Raw genomic sequence first — 21729 nt, forward strand, 5'->3', positions numbered from 1 at the left:
TTCTTTTTAAAAATAGTTTTATCCTTAAGATTTCAGAATAGGCATTCAACTCATCTGCAGCTGCAAGGATGGAATCGCTACTTGTTAGACAGATGGATAATTTTCAAACCCTGTGACAGTTTTCTTTGAAGCTGTATCCTTCCTGCAGTTTATTCAACCAAGCAAATGGATACATCAGCTGCTGCTAACAGCTATTTTGTTACTTGGATTATTTATTGATTGACTTTCACTGAAGAAAAATCACTTACCACTTGAATATGACTTTACAGAGTTACAGTTTGGCTAGATATTTGGATGATGGAAGATTAAGGTAAATGAAAATGTTATCAAAACACAATTGTGGTCATGATCCATTCTATTTCAAGAAATCAAAAGCATAGATCATCTGAAATAGCATGTAATCTCAAAAATTCTTCTGTTTGTCATTGTAATACATTATTATATGATAATGCATCATTCAGGCTAATATCAAACTGTGTGCATTTCTTAGGATTTATGTATACATGTATAAATGTACATACACATATATACACATACATTTATGTATATAAACATTGTAACAGAAAGTGACCTAGGATTTGAAATGTGCTGAGGATAATCTGCACACACTCAACAGGCCTAGAAATGGTTGTCCAAGAGTTGGAAAACTTCAAAAGAAGTCATGCTGAACATAAATGGCAACAATGAATAGAAGAGAGTCACTTTTGCTATTTGGTATACCTGAACTCTCACTGTATGGAGTGGGAAGGGATTCAAATGAACAAAAGCATATGTGGGCAACTGAAAGATGACTTGATATTAGGGAAACACAGCAACCTTGGAAAGTATGCATGAGAGAAATGCACAAAAAACCAAAAGTATTTACCAAATCTAGAGTCTGTAGTGGAAAATTATTGATCTGAAGGATGGAATGTGAATGCTTATTACCAAATTTGGGAAAAAAGATTTTGTGTGTATGCTTGAGATACATCCCTCCTCTCAGATCCAATAAACTAAAATCTGCAGCCACTATGAATTTTATTATATCTTTATTAAATGCTTCTTTGCCTTTTAACATGCTGTGCTGTCAATCTGCCATGCATTTTACTGCTCATGTTTGGGTCATGTGATTATTTAATAACAGTTTTCAAAATATATGAAGGGTGACAGAGGTTGACAGCTACTTGGATTTTTCTCAGAAATGTTAACAAACAGCTCTCTCAGAGGGCTTAAAATTAGTAACTTCCTCTCCTTTACAATATAATTAAGTAAATAACTTCAGTGTTCTACGAACAAAGCTTAGCCCAATGTGGTCCTTGTTATTCAATGACCAATCATTCAACAGGTCACAAAAGTTTCCACATACTCCTAAATATGGTGTTCTAGCATAGTAGATTTAAATATTAATTTGCAGGGAATCTGACTTCCCATTATTGATTATGGGCCATTTTGCAAAAGAAGTGAACAAAATATAGGATCATAGCCCTAAGGCTCCTATGACAAAAGTAGTTTCATTTAATTTTTTTTTATGAAACTTCATAGGGTACTACTGCCTACTTGAAAAAGTAATGAAGTCTCAGTAATATGAGCTCTCCTAATAATATTTGGCTGTACTGTCTTTGTTGGGAAATGGAGTAAGACCATAGGGAATTTGGTAAGAAAGAGAAGATCTGTCTAGAAGCAAAGGATAATTAGGTTGGACCACTTCGGTGATAACATATGCTGGTTGTCTCTTCATGGGAAAATCTGGCAGTAGGTTCAGGAATCTGCATTTGGATTTCTGCCCCTTCTAACATAGTCTAGGTGGAAGATTTAGAAATTCTTCAGCAGTTAAGAAGATTGTACTGGGATCTTTGCATTATAGATATATTATAGTTTTGTATATATATTATAATATAGTTTTGTATTATAGTTTACTTCATAAGACTATCCTCAGGTATTGTGTTTTTGTTTGTTTTTTGGTGGGTGAGGTGGAGGAAATCTGAAACTGTGATTTCACTGATATGGAAATTCTCTCTACCAATGCAGACCAGCAATTTCTGAGTAACTTATAGTCTTTAGAGTCACTGAGTGCTCTGAGTCACATAGCTAATCAGAGACAGAACTCCATCTCAGGACTTAATGTCTCCAAGTCCAGAACTTCAACCACTATCATAGGCTCCTCTAAATCCTGCTTAGTCAAGGAAGAACGTCTGGTAGCATTTCTTGCTTAATCTTAATGCTTCTGGTGAGGAAAAATGTGACCTTATCTGTACATAATAACTGGGCAGCCAGGCGATTCCCTGCAATGTTCAATAGAGTTACGGAGGCTCTTAATCTATGGCAAATAATACATTTTTTGGCTTTTATATTTTGGCAATATATTACGATGTGCATGACAAAAACTAATATTAAACAAAAGCATTTAAATACAACTAAACGATAGTGGTGGTGGCAGCTTTTACATTTTTTAGTCATCACTAAAAGTAGGGAAAAGAACATTCACTCTGCCTTCACATACTCAAGGATGTGTGCAAAGGTGTTGCTATGGAGACTCATTAAAAGTCCTACTACTTTTAGAGTGATGAAAATTTGTTTCTTGTTCTCTTTCAGGGATGAAAACCCTACTTATTCCCTTTTTCATCCCCTCAAATGCTGATAGTATATGAACTTCTGAATAAAAATATTATAGGGAAAAAAAGCATTGGATTAGAAATCTGGAAGCCTGTAATACATTATCATACCTATAAACAAGTGATTGCATGAGTTTCTGCAGGTCACTGAGACTCAATTTCTCTATCAGATGAGGATTGAATTAGATTATGTCTAGGATTCTATTGGGCAGGTAGGTGATGTAGTGGATACAGCAGTGCTGGCCCTAGAGTTAGGAAGACCTAAGATCAAATCTGGCCTTAGATACTTACTAGCAGTTTGACTCTGGACAGGTCACTTAACCTGTTAACCTCAGTTGCTCATCTGTAAAATGAGCTGGAGAAGAAAATGGCAAATCACTCCAGTATCTTTAGCAAGAAAAGCCCAAATATGGACATGGAGAGTCAGACACACCTGAATGAAAACAGGGTTCTATTGATTCAATAGTCTTGTCTCTGACATGGTAGATCACTTCATTTAAAATCCTATCACTTTAAACATTTCATTGTTTCTTCCTTTCCTTTCTCCATTCATTACTACCACTTTAGTTGAGACCCTTTCCACTTCATCTATAGATTATTGTAATATCTTAGGACTTGGTTTTCTAGAATCTAAACTTTGCTTCTTCCTATCCATCTTGCAAACAACTGTTTATGCCAGGATTTTATCTATGATTTTATCATTTCCCTTCAAAAGAACAACAAAAAAATTTCACTTGCTCCTCATTGCTTGCAGAAGTCCAAATTCCTCAGCCTTGTCCCTCCTTGTGAACACAATCTACTTTTCCAGACTTATTTCTCATGACTCCCATATAAGTATTATGCTCCACTTAAAACTGATGTTACTCAAAATGTGCACTATGTGTTCCTGCTTCTGGTCCTTAGTTCATGCTAGTTCTTCTGCGTGGAATGTCCTCCTTTCCTTACTGAAAAAATCTCCCCCTTCCTTTAAAGTCCAGGTCAGAAATCTCTTCTGCCCCCTCATGATGCCTTCCTTGACCAGCCCAGAGGGGAGACAGCTCTTCTTCATTTGCTCTCTTACAGAACTTAGCATATGCCTTCTATTACAGCTTTAGTGAATATGTTTTTTTCCTTCTACTAGACTGCAAGCTCTCTAAGAACAGGTTTTGTGTCACGTACAATTTTGTCTCTCCCAGTTACCTTGCACATAAGTTGATATTTGATGAATTAAAATGGAGTAATATCTCAGCATGGTCTTCCTCACTTCTTGCTAATACTATATTATTCTGGTGTTTTTCATGAGTTTAAATCAGGCCACATGTGGCTCTCTAGGTCCTCCAGTGTGGTCCTTTGACTAATCCAAACTTCATATGAAAAAGTCCCATAATTTATGTGTAGGGTTCTATTGGGCAGCTAGGTGATACAGTGGATAGAGTGCTGTTGGCCCTGGAGTCAGGAAGACCTAAGTTCAAATCTGGCCTCAGACACTTACTAGCAATGCAACTCTGGGTAATCCCAATACACTGGAGGACACTATGCCCTGCCTAAGGGTTCTTCTGGACCCTCCTGGCTTTAGAGTGATTATCAATAGTAACTGTTGCTATTTTCCTCCCAGTCTGATGTCTTTCTTTTTCTTTGCCTCATAAAAGGGGCCATGCCCTGGCTATCTCTTAAACAGGCCTATTCAATGGATGGGCCTTGCTTCACCCTAAGTGAGTTCCTGAATAGACCTTGGCCTAAAGGGCCCAGGGTCTCCCAGTGCATCCTGGGTCATCTCCAGTCATCCTGATGAATATCTGGTCACTGCATTCAGATGGCTCTGGAGGAGAAGTGAGGCTGGTGACCTGCACAGCCCTCCCTCACTCAAAACAAAGTCAAGTGCAAGTAATGTCATCATTTCTCTGATAGCATGGTCGAACACAACAACAAGCAACATGATTCTGGGTAATCCCATAAAACGATTTGTTCTGTGAAATTTGGAGTCAGTCAAAGGGCTGCCCACACTTGAGGACCTAGAGACCACAACAGGTCTCGAGGCCTCAGGTTCCCCATCCCTGGTTTAAATCAACAGAACTTAATGACCACTGAGTGCTGCAATTGCAATCTTCAGATTTACACTGGCACTGATTTAGTTTTGGCTTATTTCTTTAGTATGCATCATATTCAAGACAGAGCCACCTAAGGGTAGCTATAGTTACTGTAGTGACTTCTGACCCACCTAATCTGGGAAACTCTACTCAGGGATTTTTTTTGTCCCTTTGGAATTTCCATGCTTTGAAACTTATAATGACCAAATATCATAGCTTCAAATTTTAGGTAGGTTAGTATGGTCATGTTTCCAAAAGATGGCTTCAATTAAATAAGTATAGCTAGCCTGGCTAGAATAAACATTTGCGCATTGAATGAAGCATGAGTTTGCTTGAAATATCTGATCTATTATTATAACTTTGTGCTGACTGTATTATTATTCTGTGGTGGTTGTGTGGGTGAGAGCTATGCTGGCTAAAGTGACTGTCCCAAATGAGTGCAATTAAATACTGAGAATAGTGATGTTACAGTATATTTGATTTATATCAGACCATAAGACAAAAATAATGATGACCTGACAGGTAATTTTTCCTAATTTATTTTTCCCGCTCACCAGGAAAGAACCTCTTAGTGTGTTGAAGAAAGGATTATCTATAATTCCATTTCTCTAAAGACAGGACTATACCTATCTATATTTCCATATTCTTTGACCTTTGGAACTCTCCAAGTAGTGTATTAATAGTTCAGAACTGTTTCTATTACTTATTTAATTGAAATTATCATTACTGCTCCTACTATGCCCAGGGTCTCTGTAAGTTCTGACTTCTTAATAAATTTAGTCATTCTTATATCAGGCCTGGTGTAGCTTGTCTCATTCACTTCTCCATAGCTGGAACTGTCTTGTTCCTAATAATGGCTCCTCCCATCAAATGACCTTTTGGAATTTGCAAATTAGGATTTTTTAATAAAAAAAATGATGAGGTCTAACAGATACTTTTAAACAGTGTTAACAGTTTCCATTCCAGTTTGGGAGGCTAGAAACAGGTAACAGATTAGTTTCTGGTGATACTTCTTACTTTCCTCTTATGGGGATTTTGAATGAAGCTGTATCCCACAACAAAAATGCCACAACAGGAACATTTAGTTTGGTTTAAGGGTCTTGTACTAACTAGATGTCTGATCCCAGACAAGTCAGACAGTCTACCAATCTCTAACTGTTGAATGAAATGACAATGCCATTCCACAACTGTCCAATTATTAGTTGTGGAGATTAACAAGAGGAAAAGTCCTTTTAGATCTCCAGGAGGACATATATATATATATATATATATATATATATATATATATGTATATATATATATATATATATATATATATATATATATATAATTTTAAAAAGTGTTAGATTTTATATAAAGAAGGAATGGTATACTATAATTTTAATTTAGGAGCCATTGTACCTAATTTACCTTGCCAGTTTTGCACTAAAAGCACTCAATTCAAATATTAAATGATTCTAAATTTCTTTATGACAGCCCTCATGACCATGGAAAAATAACATGACAGGAATAGTCACGCTCAAGGATGGTGACAAGCTATCCTATTACAGAGGAAGCTTCCAGAAAGCTTCAATGTTATTAAGTAAGTAGATAGTAATAAAGGAGAAATATTAGAAGTTATTGACTTTTTGTCTGGCCTTACCTGAACCATTTTTCAGATAGCCATTTGCATCTACAGTTGTATACATGATATAAGGTCCAGGCTGATTCACTCCAAAAGGCTGTAAGAAAAAATGGAATAGTCTAAGTCTCAGAAAGTAAGGAAATAGCTAAACTTCATTCAACTTGACAACAATAATTAAAATAATTTTGATGAAAATAAAATAGCCAAAAAGAGCTTTAAGTCACTTAAGAAATCTCCTAGAAATGGATAAAACTTTCAAACTCCTTATTATTAGGAAAATATTCATGCTTTAAGTTACTTATGGTTCAGTCTTTGAGGTTCAATGAACTAGTCATTGCTGAAAGCTAATTGTGCTACTGGTGGAGATAATTCTACAGTCTATACAGAAAAGTGGGTATATGTATTTCAAGCTGAATTTGCTATCACACTGTTGGTCCAACATAGAATAAAACCCACAACAGTGTGATTAATGAAATTTATTTCTGTTAAATGCAGCATTAATTCTCTTTTTGTGGGATTGCAGGGACTGTTTCAGCCGAGACTTTCTCCATTAAAATATCAAAATAAACAATATCCATTCATGCTAATTAGAAAAGAAAAGGGTTTGCTATTAGTTCCAGTACATTTGAAATCCTGGACTTAGAAACAAGTATTATCGTCTTGCAGCTTAGGCAAATCTGATAAGGCCAGAAGGGATATGGAAAAGCAGTGAGATGAGTCTCTAACTAGTGCATCACTTCCCATTCCTGAAACACTCCTGAAATGATGAATTAGATGACAAAATTTCCTCTACCTATAGAAAAGGTCTAATTAAATAGGACATCTAAAATTTGAATCTTATGGGAAGAATTGTGACAAAAATCCAAGCAGCAATTTAGAATGTAGAAAATCTTTTCCTTCATAGAATCAGAAATCCCTCTTCTCTGTCTCAATTAGAGCAATATGATGATCAAGACTGACCAGTCACTGCTCCCCTTATCATTTATTATTAGAGAATCTGATGTTTTGCCAAAATAATATCCCCTCTTAGGGTGATACTGAAGAAAGAATCCAGCTAGACAGATGTTATAATTCCTTAGCTAATACTGTTAAGAACTTTGGGAATCAACACATTCTTCCAAGATAGTGGTGGAGAGGTGGGGAAAGAAAGGCTAAAATGAAAAATTTTACTACACATAATAACAGTAGTAATGGACAAAAGGACATCAAGCTGGGTATTGGATTAAAAAGGATGAAAAGATTGGGCTGGATTGCATTTGGAAAATTCTCCAATGCTTTAGTGATCCAAAGGTGTTTCCTATCACAAAAGTTCATTTTTAAACAGCAATATTTTCCTAATGATGTCAGGGCTGTTAATTATGAAATACCATGATCTCCGAAGAATAAAAATAGTAGGGCATGAGACGATTCAGAGTAAATGTAAGCAGATGACTTGCCTGACTAATAACTTCAGTGAAAGACACTGTATAAAAGACACCATCAAGGGTATGTAACCAGAAAAAATGGTGGGTCAGGCATGAAATAAGACTGATGAATAGGCAGCCTGAATGTTGTACTGGAATGTACAATATATTAAAGGGCTCAAAAGAATGTCTCCAAGATTTGGAATAGATGATCTGTGGAGGATTTACAAAAAGGCATTTGCAATAATTGTACAGGCTTCAATTGGTTGTTCTCTATACCAGTAGAGGAACTACCCAGGGATGCATTGAATTAAATAATGAAATAATAATAACTCAAATTTACTTTCACCTTAAGACTGACAAAGTGTTTTTTCACAGTAATAGAGGACTAACTGTTTTAATAAATTTCAAGAGACCTGTGTTATGGTCCTAGCTCTGCCACTTAGCAAAAGCTTTTGTCCAAACCACTTAACTCCTCTAGGCTTCAATCTTTACATATTCTTTACACACACACACACACACACACACACACACACACACACACACACACACACACACACACACACACACAATGAGGGACTGGGACTACATAATTTTAAAGGATTTATGACTCCAGGGGTTGACTTGGAAAGAACACTAGATAAATAATACAAAAATAGTTTTAAAAGGACTATTTTTATGTAGGAAGAAGAAAAAATACTTAATTAGCATATCTGATAAAAGGATTATAAAAATAAATCTACTTTTCTTCATTAAGTATATAATTATTGCTTCAGTTGTCAAAAATTTTAGAAAACCAGTGACATATATTAGTGATACGTAGGAAACTCATGGTGCATATGTACATATGTATGTATATTTGTATATATGATTTATATATATGTATATATGTGTAAATATATATCTATAGAGATATGATCAGATCTCAGAAATCAAGTCATCAAATACTTAAGTATACATTTGAAATAAGCTTATATGATAATGTTAGTTCTAATGAAAAATAGCAAAAAAAAGTGTTTCCATATTATAATTACACTTAAAATTGAGAGTTCAGGCTAATACTTCTACTCTTCATGCTACACATGTAGAGGAACAGGGACAAAGACTTGACCTGTGATTTCAATGATACAGGAAATTCTCTACTGAGTAAATGCCCTCTACCAATACAGATGAGTATCTTGAATAAATGAATTATAAGCATTTGTTAAACTCTTGCTATGTGTGTTAGGTGGGGCAGCTAGGTGATGCAGTGCATGGAGCACCAGGCTTGAAGTCAGGAAGACCTGAATTCAAATCTGGTCCCAGACACTTACTAGCTGTGTGACCCTGGGCAAGTCATTTAACCTTGCTTGTCTCAGTTTCTTTATCTGTAAAATGGGGACACACTGGAGAAGGAAATGGCAAACCATTCTAGTATCTTTGCCAAGAAAACCCTATGGACAAAAGTCCATGGGGGTCATGTAAGTTGGACAAGACTAAAGGACGTGTTGGGTACTGTGCTAAGTGCCAGGGATAAAAAATACAAGCAGGTGAGAAAGCCTCTGCTCTCTGGTAGTTTCTATTCAAATGGTGGATTGCTGTAGTTGTTCAGTCCTTTTAGTCCAACTCTGTGACCCCATTTTGGGATATCTTGGCAAAGATACTGGAGTGTTTTGCCATTTCCTTCTCTGGTTCATTTTAGAGATGAGGGAACTGAGGCAAACAGGCTTAAGTGACGTACCCTGGGTCACACAGGTAGTAAGTGTGTGAGGCCGGATTTGAACTCATGAAGATGAATCTTCCTGACTCCAGGCCTGGCATTTTATCCACTGTAAAGAGGAGCCTGAAGAGGAAAAGGTACACATTTTGTGGCATGGTCTGAAAACGACTGAGGTGTGATGTGGAGGTCTGATTTTTTTTTTTATTAATTAATTTAACTTTTAACATTCATTTTCACAAAATTTTGGGTTCCAAATTTTCTCCCCATTTGTCCCCTCCCCCCACCCCAAAACACCGAGCATTCTGATTGCCCCTATCACTAATCTGCCCTCTCTTCTATTATCCCTCCCTTCCCTTGTCCCCATCTTCTCTTTTGTCCTGTAGGGCCAGATAACTTTCTATACCCCTTGACCTGTATTTCTTATTTCCTAGTAGCAAGAACAGTACTTGACAGTTGTTCCTAATACTTTGAGTGTGGAGGTCTGATTTTAATAAGGAAGAAGTGAGAGTTCTCTGTCAGGGCAGAGTTCAGGTTCCAGTGCTAGGATGATGAAGAAGGAAACCAGGGTACATAAGGCATGGTTTGGAAATGGAGGAATTTATGGTCTTTGAAGCTATAAACTGTGACATATCACAATTAAAATAAGTTCCATCTATATCCTTCAGCAAACATATCATAATTATAAAGTTCTATTAGCAGTTTATTCAGTTTTTTTAATGTTACTTCATTTATGCATAATAATTAAGTGCCCTCCCCTGATAATTTTGTTCCCCTTACTATACTATAGGAAAAGCTGTGTTCTTTGGCTTTTTTCCAATCACAAAGTTCTAGAAACTGGCATTCTTAAATATTTTGTTACAAATATCTAATCTAGCAACTAGTGCACTGCTAAAAGGATATCTGGTATATTCACTATTGGAAATAGAACAGCTGAATTAATCCAGGAGTGTTCATTTTAGGGCTTGGCTGTTAGTCAAGATTTCTGTTAGATTTAGATTTAGATTTCTGTTAGATTTCTGTTTTTTGGGGGAAGGACTGGGTTCTCTTTTTAGATTTTTGACCTATAAGACTTATATTAAACTATTTTTCCTTTTCCTTAGAAGTCTCAAGAAAGTAAAGAGAGCTGGGGGTAACATGAATTGATTTTTAATGAACTAAATTTGGTCAATCTGTAATCTTTAGTTTCCCAAAGGGTGAGATAACAAAGCTTTCATTGTAGTTTATTCCAAATGCAAATGGTGTCACTTTGGCTGAATTAAGATTCATAGCAAGGTCATTTTGGAAAGCATTTCCAAAGTTCTTGCCATCTGTTCTATGGCAGCTTAGAATTTGGAAATGGCAAGCCTCTTCACCGCATAGCAAAAGCTACCTACCATATCGTAAGGTTCACTCATATTCTGTCTTCTAAAATCACCTGAGAAGCATTTATCAGACACTTACTATTTGCCAGTCACTGTGCTAAGTGCTGGGAATTAAGAAAAAACAAACGTCAAACCAGCCATGTCCTCCAAGAGTTCTCTTTCTAAGGAGAGAGACCAAGTATACATTAATTTGTATAAACCAGATAAACAGAGAGTAGATGGAAAGTAGCCTCTGAGGAAAACACTTCCCATCCTGTATTTCTTCTGAAGTTGATTTTTGTAGCCCAAGTAAAAGACTTTATACTTTTCTCTATTAAGTGTAATTTTATATTAGATTTGGTTAGATGTCTAAGCCTCCAGGTCTTTTTTGTATCTTGCCTCTGTTGTTCTGCATTTTAGTTTTATCTCTCAACTTTTTGCATCTTCTATGAATCTGATGAACATACCATCTATGCCTTTGCCTAAATCATTGATAAAAATATTAAAAAGCATGGACCAAGCCCAGATTACTGGAGTATTTTATTGAAGATCTTTCACATTAACTCTTTAACTTGGGGTTAATTAGTGACTGTGGGTTTAGTCATTTAATGAATTCCAAATCCACCTAATTGTAATATCACCTGGTCCACATTTCTCATGTTAGTCAATAAAAATAGACTGAGAAATTTTGTCAAGTGCTTCACTAAAATCTAGTTAAATTAGATTGTAAACAAGTGTAAGTGTGTGTGTGTGTGTGTGTGTGTGTGTGTGTGTGTGTGTGTGTATGGCATTTCTCCAATCTACTAATCTAGTAAATTAATTGAGAAGGAAATTTGAATAGTCTGGTACTACTTATTCTTGAAAAATGTGCTTTTTGTAATCATGGCACCCTTTCAAAGTTGTTTACTAGACAAACATTTAATAATATGTTTAACAATTTTTTCCACAATTTTAAGTCACTGGTCTTTGGTTTATAGACTCAATTTTCTTCCCTTTTTTGAAAATTGGGACAAAACTTGCTCTTCTGAAATTCTGAAGTACTTTTTCTATCTTCCATAATCCTTTCAAAGATCAATGACAGTGGCTTAGCAACGACATCTGTCAGTCTGTTAAATACCTGAGAAAGTAATTTAACTGGGCCTGGGAACAGAATTCTTTAAGGGGAACGAAATACTCTCTTATAATTTCTTTATTTATTTTGATTATCAACCATTAGTTATTTTTGTTCAGAATCTTCCAATCTAAAGTTCATTCTGTAAGGAAGGAAAAAATTGACTTAAAAAAGAGTCAAGTAACAACTCTGCCTCTTTTCCATTTCCCCTTATTCTATTCACTCTAAGCATTGGTCCTATCCCTACTTTGATCCTCCTCTTTATTCCTAAATAGTAAACCCCAACCTCTCCAAATCTCAAAATAACTAACAACAAACTCATTTTACTGTCCTTAGCTTTGCTTGTCATCTTGAACTTTATCATTCATGACCTAATTCTTAAAGAAAAATGGCATGCCTTTGTGTTTATCTTCCATTATTTGTCCTTCCTTCCATCTTTTCTACATGTCTTTAGATATCTAGCTGGTTGGTGAGTTCCCTGTGTATCCACATCAGTCTCTTTATACAATTACACTATTTGTTCCTCATCAGAATGAGTTCTCTTTTTATCTTCATAATTTCATACTTGAGAGATTTCCATCCCTCCTAAGTTGACATCGTCAGCAGAATTTTAGTCCTTGGGGTCTCCCTGTCTACACTTTTATCTGCGTCCTCTGAAACATGCTCTCACCCTTTAACTCAGATATACCACCATAGGGTATCTGTCCCAAGAAAGATAAACACAGATGATAAAGTCCTGTACATACTACAATATTTATAGCTGCAAAAAAACCAAACTAAAACAAGAAACAAAGTGAATGCCACTCAATTTAGAATGGTTGAACAAACTGGTATATATTAATGGAATACAAATTGTTGTACACTAAGAAATGATAAAGAATTCAGTGAAACAAGAACATTTATATGAACTCATGTACAATATGAAAGAACTAAGAGAATAATATTCACAATGAATATAATAATGTAAAAGATAACAAAACTAGACTATATCATAATTCAGATCAAAGCAATAACTAATCTTGACTCTAGAGGACTGATGATGAAACATATTCTCTGCCTTTTCTTTCTCCTACCCCAGCTAGAGAAATGGTAGACTATAGGGACAGAATGAGGCATATCTTCTCAGATATGGCCAATGTATCAGTTTGTTTTGCTTAATGGTACTTGTTTGTTACAAGGAAGGATTCTATTGGGAGGCAAAGTAACTGGGAAATTTTTACAGTAATGTAAAAAAAAAAAAAAAAAGAGAAACCAATAACATGTTAAGGATATCCCCCATCTGCTCTTTCCAAGTCTAAAGTAACAATTCTCAGTTCTTCTCTTTTTCTATATTACACATTTTAAGATAGGATAATTTCTTCCCTAGGTTTTGACAATTTCCAGCCCAGCAACCAGTTCCTCCTTATTAAGAACTGGAGTCATAATTGAAATTTCCTTACTGGTTCTTTCATCTTTTAAAGAAAAGATCATTTAGGCAAAACAAGAATTTATTAGCTTTCTTTTGGCAAAGAGAAAACCCCACAAAAATATTTTTCATTTTGTCTTTACATTTCTTAATGCCCAGCACAAAGCCTTATGCAAAGCAACTGCTTAATAAATGGCTGATAGCGTAGATCAGATGTCTAAATGGATAACTGAAGTCCCTTGTCATTTCCCTATCAGTCCTCCAGCTAGAATTGTGACCTGTTCCCCAAACTTAGCAACTTTTTTTCCTGTCCAAGTGGAGCAAGTATGCTTTGGTGACCATTATTTTTGTTTTGATCTTTAACTAACTGCTCTCTCCCCTGCCTCTCCCTCCTGGTTCCTGAATTTTTTCACAAGTACTTGATCTCTGTGTACTGACCAGCCTCTCCTCCTGTATGCTCCCTTCTCTCTGGGTTTTTGTGACAATATTCTCTAATTTGCCACTCCTGGATCATTTTTAGTAGATCACTGTTCATGTCCCACCCACTAACCATGAGCACAGGAAGACCTAGGACATACTTTACCCCTGGTCTTCCCCTTCCCCTGAAATAATATAAACTGCACCACAGGGTGTGTCACCCCAATTCAGGCTCACATAGGCCCTTGGGTGTCCATCAAGACTGTTCTGACCCCTATTCTTTTACCCGACTTCTTTTCTTTAAGACCTCATTAGCTCCCAAAGGGTTCAATTATCATCTCTATGCCAATGACTCCCAGATTCATATATCTCACCCTATTCTCTCCCTTCACCTACATATCACCAGCTGCCTATTAAGCTATTTCCAAATGGATGGAGGAGAGGTACCTCAGACTCAGCATGCCCAAACAGAACATGTTTTCTTTTCCCATAAGCCTACTCTTCCTACTTTTCCTGTTGCTGTTTACAGTACCATTATCTCTTGTCAGCTTGCTTCCTAACCTTTGAATCACCCTTAACGTCTTTGCCTCATCCCACATATTCCAATCAAGTTGCTAAGTCTGATTAATTCTACCTTTACAACATCATTTTATTCTATCCTCTTTTTCTCCACCTGTGGTCACTACCCTAGCTCAGGCTCTCATCATCTCTCACATGGACTACTAAAATGACATCCTAATTGGTCTCACTGCCTCAAGTATCTCCTCTCCCTGTGTTGTAGAATATATTCCTATTCATTCTGAACACATCTACTAAAATGACATTCTATAAGAAATGTTATGATTATGTTGCACCTCTACTCCCTGGTGGCTCCCTATTGCTAGGCACTCCTTAGGAGAGGCATTCTTAATATTCTTTGCACCATGAACCCCTTTGATAGTCTGGTGAAGTTAATGGGACTCTTCTCAGAATATTGTTTTTTTAAATGCATAAAATACATAGGATTACAAAGGAAACCAAATCCACTGAAAAACAGTCATTGAAGAATTTAAAACAAAAACAAGTACACAGACCCCTTGTTCTGGGATCAAATACAAATTCTCTGGTGTGGCATTTAAAGCCTTTCACAATCTGACTTCAGCCTACCTTTTTAGGCTTTACACACACACACACACACACACACACACACACACACACACACACAGCTTCCCTTCATGCACTCTATGATCCAATTAAACTGGCTTACTTGTTTCCTACATAAGATAGTTCATCTCCCACATCCATGCTTTTGTACACTCTGTCTTCCATGCCTGGAGTTCTCCTCACTTTTATCTTGCAGAATCCCTAACTTTCTTCAAAGATCAACTCAGTTGCAACCTCCTATGTGAGACATCTCTTGAAGCACAGATGTCAGTGGTTTCCCAGAAAAATTACCTTGTATTTTTACTTTGCACATATTTTAAATTTACTTATATAAGTATATTTTGTTTCCCTTTATTGAATTTGAATTCACAGAAGGCAGAAACCATTTCATTTTTGTTTTTTAATCTCCAAGGCCTAGCACAGTGCTTGACTTGTAGGTATTTAATAAATGTTCAATGATCAACTGATTAAGGAATTATAAGGAATACTATATTCTATAAAGAAAGGCACTCTAATGATTTCATGTTTTATGAAAATATTTGTAATTGTAAAAACTAAACTGATAAAAGTTTACTTGTTCTTTTGAAAACATTTTATTTTGAAACACTTGGTATCCTTTCCAGGAGATTAGTGAATGATATAATAAAAATAGTAATGTTTCTGTTAGCAATGCAAATGAAAATGAGTGGGCTGACTGCAGCCTGGAAGAACTAGAGAAATCAGACAAAAACTCAGCTGAGGTGTTTAGGAAGATTTCTGAACTGTTCAACAGATCTTCAGTCATTGCCTTTGATTTTCATTTGTGCAGATCTGAAGAGTGTGAACTTGAAGTGGGCAGTCATCTGATAAGATGAACAGTAGAAAGGTATGGCTAATATAACATTAAAATTGATCATTATTTTTTTCTTTCCTAATGATAAAACAACTTGACCTTTTTTTTTTAAAGGGCAAACTTCCAAACTGTCTGGCAGATAGCCAGCACATGACCTCAGAGCAGCAAGGCCTTGTCAGTGTTTCTGCAGGAGCCAGACTGCCTTGACAAGCATACAGGCAATTAGAACACAGTGGTAAGCTAAAGAAAAAAATGCCTTACTATGGATATTTTGGCATAAGAAAAATAAAATAAAAATCACTAGCAAATTTTAACTTGCAGGTGAGGCAAATTCTATAAAAAGCCTAACACCCAATGCTATCCAGTAACCATTCAAGTCTAAGGGTTATGAAGTGTGTGTGTGTGTGTGTGTGTGTGTGTGTGTGTGTGTTCATCCTTCGTTGCCAAAGAAGACCATGCCATCAGAGAAATAATGACATGACTTGCACTTGACTTTGTTTTGAGTGAGGGAGGGCTGTGCAGGTCACCAGCCTCACTTCTCCTCCAGAGCCATCTGAATCCAGTGACCAGATATTCATCAGGATGACTGGAGATGACCCAAGATGAGGCAAGTGGGGTTAAGTGACTTGCCCAAGGTCACACAACTAGTGAGTGTCAAGTGTCTGAGGTAAGATTTGAACTCAGGTCCTCCTGACTCCTGCACTGGTGCTCTATTCACTGCACCACTTAGCTGCCCCAAGAATTATAAAGACTTTAACAGTAAAATTACATGGGACTCTACATTATGAATGGCAGTCTGGCAATATAGCACAGCTGAATGCCCTTAACAAGATTAAAAAGTAATTAGGAAATGTTTAACAAAACAAATACAAATGCAACATAACATAGATAATATCAATTCATGGTTTTCCAAGGGATGGTTTCTGAGTTTGACACCACTTGCTAGAGTCTTTGATGAGTTCAAGTCATTTGATTTGAAAAAGAATCTCATTCCACATAATGGAAGAGGTATAATATTGCCAGGGTTATTGTCAGTTTTCTTTGAAATACAGTGAAAGTGGTGATACTACAGGACTAGAGTGAGGAAAATGTGCTGATTTGCAAAAAAGGAATATAGTGAAGTCCTTAAATTATAGACCAATGGGCTTGACTAAGATTCCTGGAAAAATTTTAGACTGTAGTATTCAAAAGATGGTTTGAGAACACCTAGAAATGAAAACAGTAACCACAAAGAGCCAGCACAATTCATAGCCAACATGTTCAGAACATGAGACAGCAGAAAAGCTTCATTTCCTTTTTCAATAGTTACTAGATTGGTCTATCAGGGTAATGTTGTAAACAGTTACCTAGAATTTAGCAAAGCAGTTTACAGAGTGTTTAATGCAATATCAGTAAAAAAGATGCAGAGATGTGGACTGGATGGTATAGAATTTGGAACTGGTTGGTCACCCAAAAGGTAATCATTAATAGTGCAGAGACACCTTGAAAAGAGGATGCCAATTGAATGCCCCAGTAAAGTGTGCTGGGCCCTGTTCTCTTTAACATTTTATTAATGACTTGGATAAAGGAAAACATGATATGCTTATAAAATTTGAAGATGGCATAAAGCTGGATGAACTAGTTAAAACAATGAATGGCAGAATCAGAATTTAAAAAGGTCTGGACAGGTTAGATTATTAGACTGAATCTCATAACATTTGAAAGGCATAATAATTGTAAAGTGTTATACTTGGGCAAAAAGAATTCAAGTTCACAAATATGACATGGCAGAGCTGTGGCTCAATATGAGTTCATTTGAGAAGAGATCTGGAAACTTTAGTGGAATCTAAGTTCAGTAGGAGTCAACAAAGTGTGTGATGACAGCTTACAAAGCTAATGTGATGGTGGACTGCATTGGTGGCCTTGGAACCAGCAAGAACAGGACAGTTCTCTTGTACCCAGTTCTGATCACATGAAATCTGGAATGCTATGTTCAGATGTAGGTGTTACATTTTATGATAGATAATGATATGCCAAATAACATCCAGAAGAGGCACAAGGCCTCAAGAACATTCTATTCCTCAAGATAAGCAGAGGGAACTAAAGAAATTTAGCAGGGAGGTGAGAAGGTTTAGGTGAGACAAATGATTGGATCTCAAGTACTTGGAATGCTATGATATGAAAGAAGGATCAGGTGTGTTTTGTTTGGCTGCAGAGAGCAGAACTAAGAAAGGACAATAGGTAGAAGTTGCAGAGAGTAATTTTAATATTAATGTGAGAAGAAACTACTTACACATAACTTTCCTACCCAGAATGGGCTGCCTTTGGAAAGCAGAAAGTTTTCTGTCACTTGAGGTCTTTAAACAAGAGCTGGGGGAGCACTTGCCAGGAATCTCTTGGAAAAGGTCCTTTTCAGGTACTATTTGGCCTGGGATTGTGTGATTCTGTTCTAATTTTATTTGCAAATAAATGTAGGTTATTAGACTTCTATCAAATTACTTGCTGTCTCTGGGAGGGGAGTGATGAAGAAGGGAGACAGAAAATTTGGAACTCAAATGTTAAAAATTGTCTTTATATGTAACTAGGGAAGATAAAATATTATTAAAAAAACAAAAAATGGAAGTAAAAGCAAAACACTGAGGGAGTGTGATGTAGTGGGAAGGACAATGGATTTGTAAACAAATGATCTGGCTTCAAGTCCTGCTCTTCTATCTGTGTGACTTTGGACAAGTCACTTAACCTCCTCCAGTCTCAGTTTCCTAATCAATAAAATGGTAAAGAGCTATAAGGAAGTATTGTGGTTTGTAGTTTCTGTAGGAAGTATCATGGTTTGTAGGTAGTAGTACAATACTTGGCACATAATAGGTGCTTAATAAAAACTTGCTGTTTAATTGGCAGTCTTCAGTTCAGGGCCTCCTGGATCAGTCCTGGCATTGTGTGTATTCTGCATGCATGCCAGAGGGAACTCAACTTTGTCCATAGCTCATCATAATCAGGAGCCACTTTTCATACCTACTAATATGCCAGACATGAGAACACTATTACTCCTTTGACCCCGATGCTAGTGTGGATCTTCTCTCAGCTACTCAGGGTTTATATTCTTAGACAGTGTGTTCTTTTCTTTCTTTGGTAGGCCCTGGAACCCCTTAATTTTCTCTCTTCATTCATTCTCTGTACTGGAGGGGATTTTTGATGTCCAGGGCTTGGAGTGATACCATTCTTTCCTCTAGTCTGGCCAAATGAGATGACAAAGCCCTCTGTGAATCATAAAAGCGCTATTTAAATGTCAGCTCTTGTGTCCTATGACCCTTTCAAATCCCTTGCACTGGGGTCCATGCTGCCCCAATACTGAAAGTCAAACGGATTCTACCAATCCAAAGGATTTTACATTCTATCCTTAGCACCTATTTTTTGATAGTGACCTAAAGAATAAAGAATAACAAGGAAAAGTGGCACAACCTAGCCTAAAGCTACCCATAAATCTAAAAATGAACTCTTGTAATTCATATCATACCGAGAATGTGTCGCTCACACGAAATGTAAACTTTTAAAAAATAAGTTCATAATTTTGTAAGCATCTATTCCAATAAATTAAATGTAATGTTCCCATAGCTAAGATAAAATGAAGATCAGTGGTCTAATTTGCAGTCATTTGAATCAAAATGACACTCCACATATAGAATGACTAGGGAATTAATTATTTAGAGGAATAATCATGCATTCTTTCTCACAGTCTACAAGGGCATACTGGATAAAACCTGAAGTAATAGAATAGAGGTGGGAAGCAAGAGTTATATGGGGACCCTGTATAGAACTTGGGGTGCTGAAAGGTTTGAGCTAAATAAAAATGTGTTGTTCACAACAATGCAGACCTTTAAAGAGCAAGCACCTTCATGAGTAGTACCCAAAAGTATTAGAGAGGCACACTATTTTTGTAGTGAAATTGTAGGGCCTAGTTCAACAAATCAAACTGAATTCAACAAATATTCATTAAGCATCTAAAATGTATAAAGCATGGTAATTCTGTCTCTTAGACCACTCCAATTTACTTGGGAAGGGCCACACAGAGCAGGGTAATTTTTAAAGGGAAAGGAGCTGGATTCTTATTGTTTGGAACATCAGAATATAAAATTTACCCATATCTCAGAATTGGATAATTAATGGAATTTCTTTACTTTACAGACCATAGGGTCACAGTCAACAAATACTGCATGAGTAGATATATTTCATTAATGTGGGCTATAAAACAATTTTCTTTAAAGATAATTGTGAACTTCATTAAAATCAGTGATATATTTCCATGGAAAAAACCTACTGTAATAGTCAAGATGAGAGATAATGAGGGTCTGAACTAGGGTGGTAGCCATGAGTAGAGAAAGATGCCAGAGATGTTGTAGAGAGATAAATTATGAGAGCTAGCAACAGATGAGATATGTAGGGTAAGAGTGAGAAGTTGAGGATGACACCAAGGTTGTGAGCCTGGGAGGATAGTGGTGTCCTTGACAGTAATAGGGAAGTGTAAGTGGGGAAGACCTGGAGAGAAAGATAACAAATTCTGTTTTAGACATGTTGAACTGGAGATGTTTTTGGGACATCTGGTTTGAGAAGCCTAAGGGGCATTTGGTGGTATGTGAGTATAGCTCAGAAGAGAAGGCAGGCCTGGATAAACAGAATGAAGAATATAGTTATAAGAACAATTAGCTTTTATGTAGCATCTCAAGGTTGGCAAAGCACTTTACATGTTAACTCCTTAGATTGTCAAAACAATCCTGGGAGGTAAGTGCTATTATTAACCTCATTTAAGAAGTAAGGAAACTGAGACACAGAGAGGTAGAGAGATTTTCCAAGGGTCACGTGGTTGATAAGTATCTGAGGATGAAATTAAACTCAGGTCTTCCTAACTCCAGGGTTGGCCCTCTGTGCATTGTGCACTGTCTCCATTGCAAGACAACCATCTGCATAGAGAGGATGAGTGAACCTGGGGGAGCCAATGTGATTACCTATGAGTGAGAAGAAGACCCACGACAGAGCCCTGAGGGATGCTCAGAGTTAGTATGGATGACACAGGTGAAGACTGAACAAAAAAGAATGGGAAAAAATAGTGAGATATACCCATAGAAGGAAAAATAATACAGAGAGGAGAGTATCCAAGAGAAGGTGGTCAACAGTGTAAGATGTCAGTGTAGATGTCTTAGTGCTGTCCAGTTTGATGGCATTCTAGGAAGGAGGGCTACAAAGGTGGCAGTTGTGCTTTCTGCTGCAGAAGACCTCTCTGAGGCCAAGAAATAATCAGGAAGGGAAAGGTCAGAGGTTTATCACATACAATACTTTTGTTTTCAAACCCCTGATTTAGGCACCGTCTCTCTTTAATACACAGGAGCTGGTAAAAACACCACCACCACACACATAATTTTTATAACACTTCAAGCTTTGCACAGAATTTTATGAATATCTTATTTGATCTTCACAATGACCCTGAGGTAGGTGCTATTATTATAACCATTTTATAGATATGGAAGCTGAGGCTGAGAGAAGTTTTTTACTTGCCTATGGTTACACAGCTAAGCCTGATACAGGATTTGAACTGAGGTCTTTCTGAATTCAGATCCAACACCCTCTAACTTCCCAGAGAGTGGGCTGAAAAGGGCAAGGCACTTAAGTGTAAAATGAACTGAAGAAGGAAATAGCGAACTAAATCTTTGCCAAGGAAATCTCAAATGAGGTCATGAAGATTTGGGCATGGCTGAACAACAACAAATATTCCATTCCATTCATGTACCACAATTCATTTAGCTACTAAATCATGGACATTTGCTTTGTTTCCAAAAAAGAAGTGCTGCTATTACTGTTTTAGTATATGTAGGAACTTTTTGTTATCAATGACATCCCTGATGGATCCATAGACATGGAATCTCTGAGTCAAAGGTTATGGACATTTGGGACCTTCACTTCTAGTGCTAGTACGTTCTATCCCAATGCACTGTGGCTTAGATGGTCTATCTAGATTATAAGCTGTTTTCCACAAAGTTATTTTGTATTAGCTGATAAAAAGCCAGAGTCATTTTGGCTAAAACTTTTTGTGACTCAACAAATGATGGTAGCATTTCACATTTTCAAGT

General features: G+C 36.6%; 1 protein-coding gene and 1 long non-coding RNA gene across 2 annotated transcripts in view; one reads left to right on the top strand and one right to left on the bottom strand.

The window, feature by feature from the left end:
* Positions 1 to 15945, top strand: part of LOC140519278 (uncharacterized) — a 43567-nt gene extending 27622 nt beyond the window's left edge. The window contains exons 2-3 of the long non-coding RNA XR_011972152.1: positions 15608 to 15664; positions 15746 to 15945. This is a non-coding gene — a long non-coding RNA (uncharacterized lncRNA). The remainder of the gene's footprint in view (positions 1 to 15607; positions 15665 to 15745) is intronic.
* Positions 1 to 21729, bottom strand: part of ITFG1 (integrin alpha FG-GAP repeat containing 1) — a 281571-nt gene that overhangs the window by 42145 nt on the left and 217697 nt on the right. The window contains exon 14 of the mRNA XM_072632138.1: positions 6300 to 6378. Coding sequence (XP_072488239.1) covers positions 6300 to 6378 — 79 coding nt within the window. The remainder of the gene's footprint in view (positions 1 to 6299; positions 6379 to 21729) is intronic.

This window comes from Notamacropus eugenii, chromosome 1 (genome assembly GCF_028372415.1).
Source record: "Notamacropus eugenii isolate mMacEug1 chromosome 1, mMacEug1.pri_v2, whole genome shotgun sequence".
Lineage (NCBI taxonomy): Eukaryota > Metazoa > Chordata > Mammalia > Diprotodontia > Macropodidae > Notamacropus > Notamacropus eugenii.